Source organism: Euphorbia lathyris, chromosome 2, assembly GCF_963576675.1.
Source record: "Euphorbia lathyris chromosome 2, ddEupLath1.1, whole genome shotgun sequence".
In the NCBI taxonomy this organism is placed as follows: Eukaryota; Viridiplantae; Streptophyta; class Magnoliopsida; order Malpighiales; family Euphorbiaceae; genus Euphorbia; species Euphorbia lathyris.
Genome location: NC_088911.1, coordinates 67174714 through 67187720, shown reverse-complemented (window position 1 = coordinate 67187720; position 13007 = coordinate 67174714). Strand labels below are relative to the sequence as shown.

The window sequence follows — 13007 nt, the reverse complement described above, 5'->3', positions numbered from 1 at the left end:
ATTTTAGAGTGCGCATAACATCTTTTAGAGTCAATATTTTTCCAGAAGTGAAATTTAATTCCACACTACCATTTCCAGTAATAATAGTGGTGTGTGAATCACCCAACAACACTTTCTGATCCTCGGTCATAGTTGTATATGTCTTAAATATATTTCTATCATAACAGACATGGCGAGAGGCACCAGTGTCTACCCACCATCCATCTGATCCACCAACATGGTTGATCTCAGTAATCATTACTACTAGAGGTAGTTCTTCAGTCAGGTTAACACTATGAGCAATGTTTGGCATGTTCAAGCACTCACGTGCCATATGACTTGGATTCCCGTAATTAAAGCAGAGAAATGTAGTGTCATTCTCAGGTGGCTGCTACTGAGGTATATTTTGGTTCCTTTAAGGGTTCCAATTCTTATTGTTGTTGCGGTTCTGGTTCTGTTTGCTATTCTGATTCTTCAAAAATTTCTAATTGGGTCTCAGAATGGCACTAGTTCTGTTGGTGTTGTTAGAGACAACAAACACCTCTTATTTTTTTATCTTGTTTTCGAGCATTCTCCTCAATATGGAGACGAGTGATTAGACTTTTAAGAGAAAACTCTTCATTAAGAGGCATACCTTCCGAATAATCTTATGTGCAATTTTCTGCAGCTCATGGGATTGAGCCTCCATAAATTTTTCATCAGTCCTTTGGAACTTGAGGTAGCGGCTGACATCATACTTCTTTGTTCCAGCCTCCTCTGTATCATATTTCTCTTACAAAGCATCTTAAATGTCCTTGGCCGATTTTTGTTCAGCATTATTGAGGATGTAATTTTTGCACAGGAAATATGTCTCTAACCACCTTTCTACAATATTTCTTTCTACCTCTGTAGCAGCTTCTAGAATAGCAAGTTTTTCAGAGGTAAGAACAGAAGCTACCCTATTTGTAATTAGATATAACATCTTTTGTTTCCATTGTTTGAAATGAGCCCCCTCAAACCGAAACGATTGATGTCAACCATCCTATTGATTTGTTTGGTAGCCATAACAGTAAAGAATGTTTTAAAATTATTGAAGCACAAATATAAAAAAGACAAAGATATTGAACACGGGAATATATGATGAGTCGCGAATGAGGTTGCTCTCTTTAAGACGTTTGCATTATTGCCTTTAAAATTGTGCAAGTAATCTGAAATATCAATCGCTTCCAAGATAAAACAGTACATTCATAGAAGAAGTACAATTATGAAATGCACAACTCATAATCGGTCTAATACATACTTATAACAGTTGCCCAATTTAAGTTTGGAATAGAGAAAAACGTTTGAAATGGAAACGGTAGTTTATGAAAAATTACAATATCTAAAAATGCGAAAATTAGAATTATTTATAGTTGAAAAATGAGAAGTTTGTGATATTGGTGGTCAAGTGGAGTAAAATCGGAAGCAATATCAAGATAGTGGTAGTTAGTTGAGACAAAGTGTGGAGACTAATTCAACTTAATCAAATAGTTGTTCAGAAAATAATTTATTTAATTAAATTGATTTTTGAAATTTTAACAAAAAAGTGTCCACACTAGATGACGTGTGTGATATAAAAGTGTGAGTATTAACTGAGTAACAATTTTTGAATGTAAGATACTTGCAGTCACTGAACTTAAATGGTTATCTTAAAATGGTCACTCAACTTCAATTTGTCTCAATAAAATCATGGGTTAATTTCATATAAGTATCCTGTGGTTTCACTTTTTTGCAGATAGGTTCTTGTATTTTGTTTTTGAGCAAATAAAGGATTGTACTTTTCTCCGTTTGTGAAATTGAGGAAGAGACACAAACGGAGTCAGAATCGATGATGTGTCCAAGGGCAGGTTTGCCATTTTAAAAAATTGGTATATATTAACCTTTCAAATTTATATACTGATTTTTTAAAATGGCAAAATTACCCTTGGACACGTCATCGATTCTGACTCCGTTTGTATGGTTTCCTCAATTCCCCAAACGGAGAAAAGTACAATCCTTTATTTGCTCAAAAACAAAGCACAAAAACCTATTTGTAAAAAAAGTGAAACCACAGGGCACTTATATGAAATTAACCCTAAAATCATTCAACTTTGAGTTTTATCTCAATTAAGTCACTATAACGATTTTAATGATTAAAAATCATCAGCATGATGACATAAGTGATACGTCAATATGAGACAACTCATATTTCTAATCGAAATGACACATAACATCCACATATACGCCACATGGCTATTACGTGTCAATTATTTTTATGAAAAAAAACTAAAATTTAGTTTTTTTCCATAAAACTACCCGACATGCAGCTGTAACATTTCATTCCGGTCAGAGATTTGAGTTAACTCATGTTAACGTGTCATCCATGTTATTATTTCGATGCATTTTAACCACTAAAATCGACAGAGTGACCTAATTGAGACAAAACTCAAAGTTGAGTGATTTTATTGAGACAAATTAAAGTCGAATGACCATTTTAAGATGATCATGTAAATTCAGTGATCAATGGTGCATTTAACCCCTGTCTATATCCTTTAAGCAAATCTCAAGGGTTTTTTTTCTTTCTATGGGTTAAATGCACCATTGGTCACTGAACTTAAATGGTTATCTCAAAATGGTCACTCAACTTCAATTTGTCTCAATAAAATCATTCAACTTTGAGTTTTGTCTCAATTAAGTCACTATAACGATTTTAATGATTAAAAATCATCAGAATGATGACATAAGTGATATGAGAGAACTCATATTTCTAACCGAAATGACACATGACATCCACATATGCGCCACATGGCTATTACGTGTCAATTATTTTTATGAAAAAAAAAACTAAAATTTAGTTTTTTTTCCATAAAACTACCCGACATGCGGCTGTAACATTTCATTCTGGTCAGAGATTTGAGTTAACTCATGTTAACGTGTCATCCATGTTATTATTTCGATGCATTTTAACCACTAAAACCGACAAAGTGACCTAATTGAGACAAAACTCAAAGTTAAGTGATTTTATTGAGACAAATTAAAATTGAATGACCTTTTTCAGATGTAAATTCAGTGATCAATGGTCCATTTAACCCCGTACCCTTTAAGAAAATCTCAAAGGGTTTTTTTCTTTTTTCTTTCTTTCTTTCTATGGAAGTTGATATTCTTGGCCTTAGCCGAAAGCAACCGCAGACAGATAAAAAAAGTTTTGGTGTTTCGTAACACAGCCGAATCTGGCGCTGGCGATAGAGCAGGTTCCATGTCCAAGATTTCTAGGGTTTCTTAAGAATTAGGGATTTGGTAGAATTGAGTTTTGTTGATACATAATAATGTTGATAATGGAGAATGTATTAACCCTGCAAAACAATTTCATAACTCTGTGGATTTGGAAAGATGTTAGTAAGAGCAACACATTATCCAAAACCATTTTTACTAAACCCTCGAGTCATCTCTGTCCTTTAGCTGCACACAATTCTACAAGGCACAAGACCCTCCTTGTTGAGAGTTATCATGAACATCAGAAACTCAGAGCGTTGCTTGCACAGCTCAACAACAAGGCCTCTTGCCCTTTGCATATGCTTCAGAATAAAGACCACTTCTGGGCTGTCATCAGATTCCTTAGACTTTCCTCCAGATCGTCAGAGATTCTTCAGGTACTCCCTCTTCTACCTGCAAATGCTTTTTTTTTTTTGGATAAAATTTTTGTTATGCAAAGTTTGAAACTTGCGATACTGAAACAGGTGTTTAATTTGTGGAAAGGAATAGAAAACTCAAGAATTAATGAATGCGACTATGAGAAGATTATAGTGTTATTGAGTGAAGAAGGTCTAATGGAAGATGCATCATCAGCACTTATTGAAATGAAACGTTTTGGTTTGAGACCTTCGTTGCAGATTTACAACTCCATCATTCATGGTTATTCTGGAAATGGGAAGTTCAATGATGCTCTGTTTTATCTTAATCAAATAAAACAAGTCAAATTGACTCCAGAAAGCTATACTTACGACGGGCTGATTCAAGGTTATGGGAAGTACAAAATGTATGATGAGGTGGGTATGTCCTTGAAGAAGATGGAGATGGATGGATGTTCACCTGATCAGGCAACCTATAATTTGGTCATACAACAATTTGCACTAGCCGGGTTGCTTACAAGAATGGAAAGTTCATATCAATCAATGAGATCAAAGAAGATGATATTGCAGTCTTCTACTTTGATTGCTATGCTTGAGGCTTATGTCAATTATGGGATTGTCATAAAGATGGAAAAAGCTTTTAAAAGGGTTTTGAACTCAAACGCCCATTTGAAGGAAGATTTAGTTAGAAAAATAGCTGTGGTTTATATTGAAAACCTAATGTTCTCAAGATTAAATGACTTGGGGATTTACCTGTCTTCTAGTCGCCTTAAGACTGATATTGTTTGGTGTTTACGCCTTCTTTCTAGTGCTTGTTCTTTGAGTGTAAAGGGAATGGATTATGTTGTTAAGGAGATGGAAGAAGCAAAAGTTTCTTGGAACGCGACATTTGTAAACATCATGCTACTAGCATACTTGAAGATGAAAGACTTGGCAAGGTTGAGGATTTTGCTGGGAGAGATAACAAATTGCCTTGTGAAGCCTGATATAGTCACAGTTGGAATTTTGTTAGACGCAAATGAGATAGGCTTTTACAGGACTGGAACTTTAGAGACATGGAGAAAAATGGGCATTTTGTACAGATGTGTCGAAATGAATACTGATGCGCTGGTTCTCACTGCATTTGGAAAGGGAAGATTCCTCGCAAAATGTGAAGAGGCATACTCCTCTCTTGACCGTAATGCCAGAGAAAAGAAGTGGACTTATTCCAATATCATGGATTTAGTGGCCAAGAATAATGGAAAACAGGCGGATGAAGAATCTTAGCCCTATGAATTGGTGCTGCTATAAGTTAATCTTGCTTTCTTCCAAGAAATGTATTGCAGGAAACAAAACTGGATACCTGTTTTTGTTATTTTCAAACTCACCACTTCATTCTTCTTAATCAGATTATTTACTAAACTTGAATTGAAAACACAGATTTTGAAAGAAATCTTTTTATAAATTGTAATGTACCAAAACTGCTATTCTGGGTTCGCAGGTAATTATCATTTGTTTTCCCAATATAAAACAGAAATGTCTTCATTCTTACATTATTCACCCACCCACCTTCAAATCAAATTGGTTATTATTAATACTAATCGCAATTTCCATCTCTCTAAGCCCGATAGTATCTTTGTCCAATTTGCAAAATGGGATTTGACACGACACCAATGTATTTCAAGTAATCATGTAATATTTATATAGGGCCAAAATTGAATTATCCCAACCTATAATAGTTCACTAAAAGTGGATGTTTTTCACTGGTTGGTTAAAACAGTTCCCATTACGGTCCTTAATTGGTGGGACTGCTGTAATAGGTCTTGTTAAAAAAACAACTTTGGAACCCACAACACCCATTATGGCAATCCCACCACCATAATGGGCGCTGTTTTCACCACTCTGTTAAAAACAGCCCCTTCTGGGGAATTATTTCCCAACCATTACCAGGTTGGGAATGATTTCCCCAAAGAGCCCCATTTAATGTTTAATGTTTACAAATTTATGTTGCGTATTGGAGTTGAAGTGCTAGAAATCTTTCAGCTTTCAAGCACAATTAGTGCTACACTTCTTAGTTGTCATCACCAACTGTTAGTCTTGAAAAACATTTCTATTTCTTCTAACAATCTCTTCACATTCTGAAAACCTACAGATTCTACATCTGTCTCTGTCTCAGATGACATCAAATGAATGAGATACTCCCAAACTTCTCCCAGGTCATCTGTATACCCAATTTTTCTCTCCATGTGTTCATCTGCGCAATCATTTCGAGCATCTTCAGCATATATATGGTTCCTGCATTCCTGCAAAGACAGAGAAGAATACTAACTCTTTTGTTTATCAATCTCTTTACTTTTTATGTTTAACTGCAAGAACTAACCATACCTGAAGTACCCTATTTAATGCAGCAAGTTGCTCAGCCTTTAAGAACTCAGACTTCACCAGTTGCCGAAGTAAAAGAACCATCTCAGAGCTAACATTACTGGCTGTAAGGTTTTTAATTATACCTGAAATGCAGGGATCATCAAACACAGTCCTCATCCACTGAGGAACATTTGGAAGCTTTAGTAATGCAACTGTCACGTGTACAGCAGGCTTGTGATAATTAGTAAAAGATTTTGATGCTAAGCAGGGAACAGCCAAAGACATTGCCATCTCTTCAACGATCAGTCTGCACCACGTATTATCTGCAATTACTCTTGTCTTCTTTGTTCCCACTTCTTCCCATCCTGAAATTATTGATAGGCACAGACTGCTGTTTATAGAAACCCTGATGTCATTGTAAAACATCATGCCTTCAAGTATAGCGACCATGGATGATAAAACACCTATGGAGCAATTTATCTCTTCATTTTCTGTGTTTCTCTGTTCTGATAATACTTTAAGGAACTCCAACAAGCAATACGAAGCAACAAGCTTGACTAGAGGACACCCAAAATGCATTAGCCTGCACAAGTCATCACAGAAAATGCTAATAATTGACAATGGCTGCTTCTTACATGATGCATTCAATAAGGTTTGCCAATCCACAGGACGAGGGAGGATAACCTGCAAACTAAGAGAAGGAGAAATCAGATTTAGAACATGAAACCATACAGTGGAATTTATCAATGCTTTGGTAGAGAAACTGCATACAAAGAGCATTTACCTTTTTAAAGAAAAATAGTACAGTAAGAGCGCAAAAACAAGAGTTTCACCAATACTTGTCCCCTCGTTGTGATCAGACAAAGCAGGACCCATTGAACAGGCCTCATGAATGGCACTGTTTATCATGGATGCCAAAGAAGGATTAAAAACTATGGCTTTTGAGGCTCCAAACAACACTTTGCGGGTGGATTGATGCAAAATTAAGCAAAAAATGGCAACTGCTCGCAGACCTTCAACTGACCATGTTTTCTCTTCCATTGTAAAGATGAGGCAATCAATCAACTACCAAACACAAGGGAAAACACTCTATCACTATGGTGTTAACTATTAGCTTAAGCGACAGTACGAGACCCGTTACCTTGACAGTCACTGCAAGCCATGGTTCATCATCGTGCAGTACTTCTGGGTGCACTGAATGTAAAATACAGAACACTAAAACTGAGGTGCCAACAGATGTCTGTGGGGAAGAAAAGAGATTGGAGCTGTAATAGATATTCCGGATTACATTGCATACTCCATTCAAACATAATCGGTTTGCCACAGCTGGAGAGACGCTAATTATTGTTGCCAAGAGATTTACTATTAATGTAATGTCATTATCCAGGCTCTCTACTTCTACTAGCTCAGTCAATAGACATACAAAAAGTTTTGCTGCATAGTTGTCTTCTGATGTTGCCAACTCTGCAATTATTTGCGTATTTATAATATGATCACTTTCCCCTTGAACAACAATCTGAGTCCCACCTAGGTCATTACTCCGGCAAAATTTTAGTATTTGGTAAGACAAAGGCTTAATTAGTTTCTCTTGCTGGAAAAGCCACTTCAGCGACATCAAGTGAATTCTTGAAGAAGGCAAATCCCATTCATTTTCAGTTACCAGATTAAACAGGATTTTCTCAGCTTCTGGACTATGGGGGATCCGATAGTCCATCTCAGTGATACTTCGATACAAACCATAAAGATTTACCAGTTGCATCATCAATAATGCATCTGTGGCATCATTACAGTTGACAAGAATATATTGTTCAAGAGACACTAATACAGACTTCTCATCTGCAAGCCTGAGCAACAAGATATGAAAAGCATCAGGACTGCTGAGTTTATCAATACAAATCCTTATATAGTCTAGCACCATATGCTGGGATAAGGACAGAGCTCAATTACCTGTCATTATATAAAGAACTAATATGTAAAATCACAAAAATTGCCTGTTGACAACCAGACAATTGTAAACTTTGGGAGGTCTTCTGTCCTAGAAGAAACAGCAGATCAATAGGATCAGTTGGAAGGTCTAAAGCAGCATTTCTGATGGATTGCCCAGTATCATTTCCTAGAAGAACATCTGCAAGTGAACTGAGCATTAGGTATACTCTTAATTTCATTTTTGCTGTAGGAAATAATCCTAGACATCCAAATGCCAGACTGAACCAAGATGACTTGACCAATATCTTAGCAAATTGTGTGACTTGGGCATCGGAATCTCGAAGCAGCATAAAATGAAAAGTTTCAAATATTCCAAGGATAATTTCCTCATCCACTTCACTAACGACAGTTATGATCCAAGGTAAGATATGTGACGTGCATATATTCAAAATGCAACTTTGCAACTGTATGATACAAAGGTTGGTTGTTATTTCTTCATGACCATATCCATATGCCTCTTTAAGAAGATATAAAGCATGCAAAAGTTGACTGGGATCTTTCTCAGACATATCTAAACATGCTAAAATGGCATGACTTGCTGCTTCTTCAACTAAAGTCACCATATTGGGAGTTCCATAGAAAGATGGGGATTTCAACAGCACAGCAAAAATAGAGCAAATTATTATGAATGTCTCCGGAGACATGCCAATCTCCCCGTCAGTATGCCTCTTAAACATCGTTGTCAAAACAGAAACTAGTTCCTCCATATGGGAAGTTGATATGATTCCAGGACAATCAGAGATGCCGTTCAGAATCAGCTTCAACATTTGATGTTGTGCAGGATAAAAAGGAACTTCAGACACATAATGAAGAATTGGAATCAGTGTCGGAAATCCAAAGACAATTCTTTCTATGAAGCCTTTCTCAGCTGTTGAGAAAAGATCAAGGACCAGAAGGCAAGAGCTGACAACTGGATCCTTACATTCTGTTGACCAGAAGTAGAAATTCATGAGTTCAACAATAACAATTTTACAGGATAAGAATTTTATTCCTTGACACATTCTCGCATGATTGAAGTCATTGAATGTGCATGAATTTAATGCAATCATAAGAGTACATGGCTAGAACATGTAAACTTAATACTTGTAGCGTGGATGGTAAGGTTTCCTTAAACAAAACTAATTCTAGAAATAGTTATTGATTTTATATCTGCAGAGCAAGTTACCTGACAGTCTTAGTATTTCAAACACATAATCCACGATGTTTTCTTTCACCAAAAGTTGGATCTGTTTGCTTGGAGCTGCTCCCCATGACAGATAGTGAAAGATCAGATCAAGTGTACTGATTTGGACTTGCCTGTCTGATGAAAGAAGTGGGCCTTTAATGGCCTCAGCAAATAACAGGTTTAGAGGAAGACCATCTGCCCCCTGGTCTGTTGTTTGCATGAAGTTGCCAACTTCATCAGAACACATGCTGCTCGCTTCATATGCATACACATTCTCAAAGAAACCTTTCCGAGCAAGAATTGCCAAAAACGCTGGTCAGAAAGAAGAACAAACATTCATATGATAATTTAGATCAGATGACAATGAAAATAAGATTAAAAAGAAACGCAAGAAGGTCCATGCATACGGGTAAAATTAGCCATATACACCATCAGTCGAATATCCACAATGATGTGCGTGAAATTATAGTTAAGAAATCTTATAATTTGACATTCATTCTGGTGTACGTCATGATCTACTGTTACATAGAAACAAATTATGATTGTATAGTTAATTCGCCATCTTAACATTATATAAAAAAGAATACTGTATATGATTGCTCATGTCAACATTTGATCTAAAGACCATTAACATATATGTCCAATACGTGGAGGGATAATCAATTGTTTCATTAACCGGCTTGTATCCCCAATTTTTAGTGTAGGGTTTAGCAAACCACTGAAAAAAGCCCGAGTTCGTATTAGCATATGGATGGATTAAACTGTGAGTATGATGCAGCAAAGTGTGATCCACAGCCTGAAGTTGTCAGATCGGGCACTTGAGAACTACTCATGAATTTTCAGCCTTTTAAAATGCCAAGGGATATTACAGTGTACTCACCACAAAGATGTGTAGTGTAACTAGCATTTACGATTTCCATGTTTTCCTTATTTCTAGATGTTCGGTAATAAAGAAATTAGGAAAATGGCCAGATTTCAGAAACAGAAGTTTCCAAGAATGTCACAAACCTACACAATTCAACCTGACTGTATCATCCTGGGTCTTCACAAGAGCACCTAGTGAAAGATGCAAAAGCTTTGGACAAAAGGTGAAAAGATAGTCAGCCCCGTCGCCATGCTCATTTGCAGATGGATGGTTAGATAGTTTGTATAGAACATATAAGATTTCTCCCCGAATTTCCTCACTGTAGATAAGGAATAAGGCATGTAATGAAGTTAAATAATAAATTAGTTGATGACTTGGTGTATCATGAAGTTAAACTATGGATCTCGAGAGTGCTTCATAGTTACCTTGGCAACTGAAGTCCTGTCACAAGATTGGATAAAAGGGCATCTTTATCTTTGATCTGATCATAGGGACTATTTACAGAACAGTTCAAGAGAATCCCGAAACAGTGAAGCTGCAATTGAGATGACATGCGACAATTAAACTCCAACTTCTTGACATAACAATATTCAAGAGAACAATCGACTCAAAATATAATTAGGTATTGGCTGCTGTTACACCTAGAATGCCCGAAGCATACAGCACAGTTGAAGAAATTGGTACTTGGCGTGTGATTCCTCATATATTTAAAATAAAATAAAAAGACCAGAAGTTGTTTTGTAGCGTGTCCAATACAATCCATGTCGAGCAACATGCATAAAAGACTAAAAATAGAAAACAAAGATACGTAGGAAGAAACTAATACAAGGTCAATATGCATGGTAACTGATTCATAATCCAATAACATAGGACTCGAAATTGTGCATTGTCTGACATACATGCTCTGCCAATGCTAAAGAGGTGAAAATGAAGGTAAACCAGTTTCTAAGATATACATCCCAATTTTAGTATTCTAGACTCTACGCCAGCAATTGAGTCATTCTGATTTCAAAGTAGCAGAGAAGTATTGCTATGTGATTCTACCGAACAGTATATCGTTCCTTTTTCATGGTAATCATCCTTCACATGTTGAATCAGTGACTTGGAAAACCACACTGTTTTAGCAATAAAAGCACAATTTTCTCAGTAAGGAAGCAAAGAGAGACTCACCATATGGACCTGAAGACGGCTCCATGCCAAGGCACCGAAAGAAATGTGATGAGAAACTCTGATAAGAAAGTCGTCGGAGATGGAGTGATGAGGGGAAGAACAGAGAGCAGAGATAAGAACAAAAAGTTGACGAGCGATGGGAAGGTCATCGAACAAGGAGAGAGCAGAGACAAGAGGAGAGACGAGGAAATGAGGATGGAAAGAGAGAAGAGAGTGGAGGAAGGGAGGATGAGAAAGGGCAAGGGAGAGCTGAGAGAGAGCATAGGAAACGTGGAAGGTAAGGGAGAGGGGATTGGTGATGAGATTGGAGAAACAGAGGAGACAGATCGAACCGCCGTGTTGAGTAGGAAGAGAGAGAGACGACCGGTGACCTTGAGAGCATTGAAAAGGATCTGAAGCCGGAGATGGAGATGATTCTTCTTCTTCATCCATCGACATGATGGATCAGAGAGAGAAAAAAATGGGGTTTTTTATTTTCTTTTTTCAATTTCAAATATATAAATATCTTGTTCCCGCGCCATCCCCTGCCAACTTATCTATGCTTACTTTATTTTATTATTATTATTATTTTTAATAAAGTAAGTCTTATTTTGTGTGTTTTCACTATTTGATTAATTTTACACTCCATCATCCAATGGTCGGTAAATAAAGAAATTTTGATTGGTATTCTTTTATTATTAATTAATTTAGATATAAAGTCGATTGGAATAAGAGCCAAAATTAATTAGCCTGTGATTCTACACAAATCAGGGATGAGGTTACTCAACTATGCAAAACTATTGCATCAAACACAAACTAACATATCTCACTAAACCCTAACTAAACGACAATTCTCTCTCTCTCCTTTTCTCTCTTTCAGTAGATAGAATTTCTACTCTCTCTTCCGTAGATGATGTTCTACAATATATGCAGTTTGTATGCTTTGTTTATCACATGAATCATGCATAGATGAGTTTCTATAATAGAAGGATGCCTCGTTAAGCTTTTCACTAAAGAAAGCTATGGGTCAGCCTTCTTGCATCAAAACAGTATCAATCCATACTCCCGATGCATCACATCAATTTCGAACAATTTATCAAAGTTCGACAGAGCTAAAACGACGACAGAAGTTAGTCTTGGTTTAAGCAACTCAAAAGCATCATTTTGTGCTTTTTCCCACTTAAACCCAACACTCTTTTTTATTATCTCAGTTAATGATGCAACAGTGGTACTGAAGTCCTTCACGAACCGTCTATAAAAACTCGTCAAACCATGAAAGCTCCTCACCTCGGTAACTGAAGTTGGCGTTGGCCACTCTTGAATGACTTTCACCTTTTCAACATCAACGGAAACTCCTTGTACTGAAACAACAAAACCCAAGAACACAACTTTCTCCATGCCAAATGAGCATTTACAAAGGTTAGCATATAATTGTTGTTCTCTTAAAACATTTAATACAACCCTAACATGTTCTAGATGTTCTGCCTCAGATTTTGAATAGATAAGAATGTCATCAAAATACACAACAACAAATTTACCTACAAACTCGCACAATACATGGTTCATTAATCTCATAAAAGTACTATGGGCATTAGTTAAACCAAAAGGCATAACCAACCACTCATATAAACCATGTTTAGTCTTAAAAGTTGTTTTCCATTCATCTCCTAATGACATACGAATCTGATGGTAACCACTCTTAAGATCTATTGTTGTGAAAATAGCTGCCCCCATTTAGTTCATCTAACATATCATCTAACTTAGGGATAGGATGATATACTTTACCGTGATTTTATTGACGACTCTACAATCGATGCACATCCACCAAGTTCCATCTTTCTTTGGTACTAAAATGACCGGTACAACACATGGGTTCATAAATTCATGAATCAAA

General features: G+C 36.5%; 2 protein-coding genes across 2 annotated transcripts; one reads left to right on the top strand and one right to left on the bottom strand.

Annotated features, from left to right (window-relative positions):
- Positions 1-3129: 3129 nt before the first annotated feature.
- Positions 3130-4985, top strand: LOC136218521 (pentatricopeptide repeat-containing protein At4g14190, chloroplastic). The gene is made up of 2 exons (XM_066005435.1): positions 3130-3626; positions 3714-4985. Exons 1-2 carry the CDS (start codon positions 3303-3305, stop codon positions 4869-4871), a joined length of 1482 nt encoding a protein of 493 aa, XP_065861507.1. The 5' UTR covers positions 3130-3302; the 3' UTR covers positions 4872-4985.
- A 613-nt stretch (positions 4986-5598) lies between these two features.
- Positions 5599-11578, bottom strand: LOC136218520 (protein PUTATIVE RECOMBINATION INITIATION DEFECT 1). Its single transcript, XM_066005434.1, has 9 exons — positions 11135-11578; positions 10390-10499; positions 10108-10283; positions 9100-9411; positions 7896-8859; positions 7090-7792; positions 6733-7013; positions 5970-6639; positions 5599-5887 (listed from the first exon to the last, which is right to left on the bottom strand). The coding sequence occupies exons 1-9, from the start codon at positions 11570-11572 to the stop codon at positions 5666-5668; spliced, it is 3876 nt and encodes a 1291-aa protein (XP_065861506.1). The 5' UTR covers positions 11573-11578; the 3' UTR covers positions 5599-5665.
- Positions 11579-13007: the final 1429 nt, after the last annotated feature.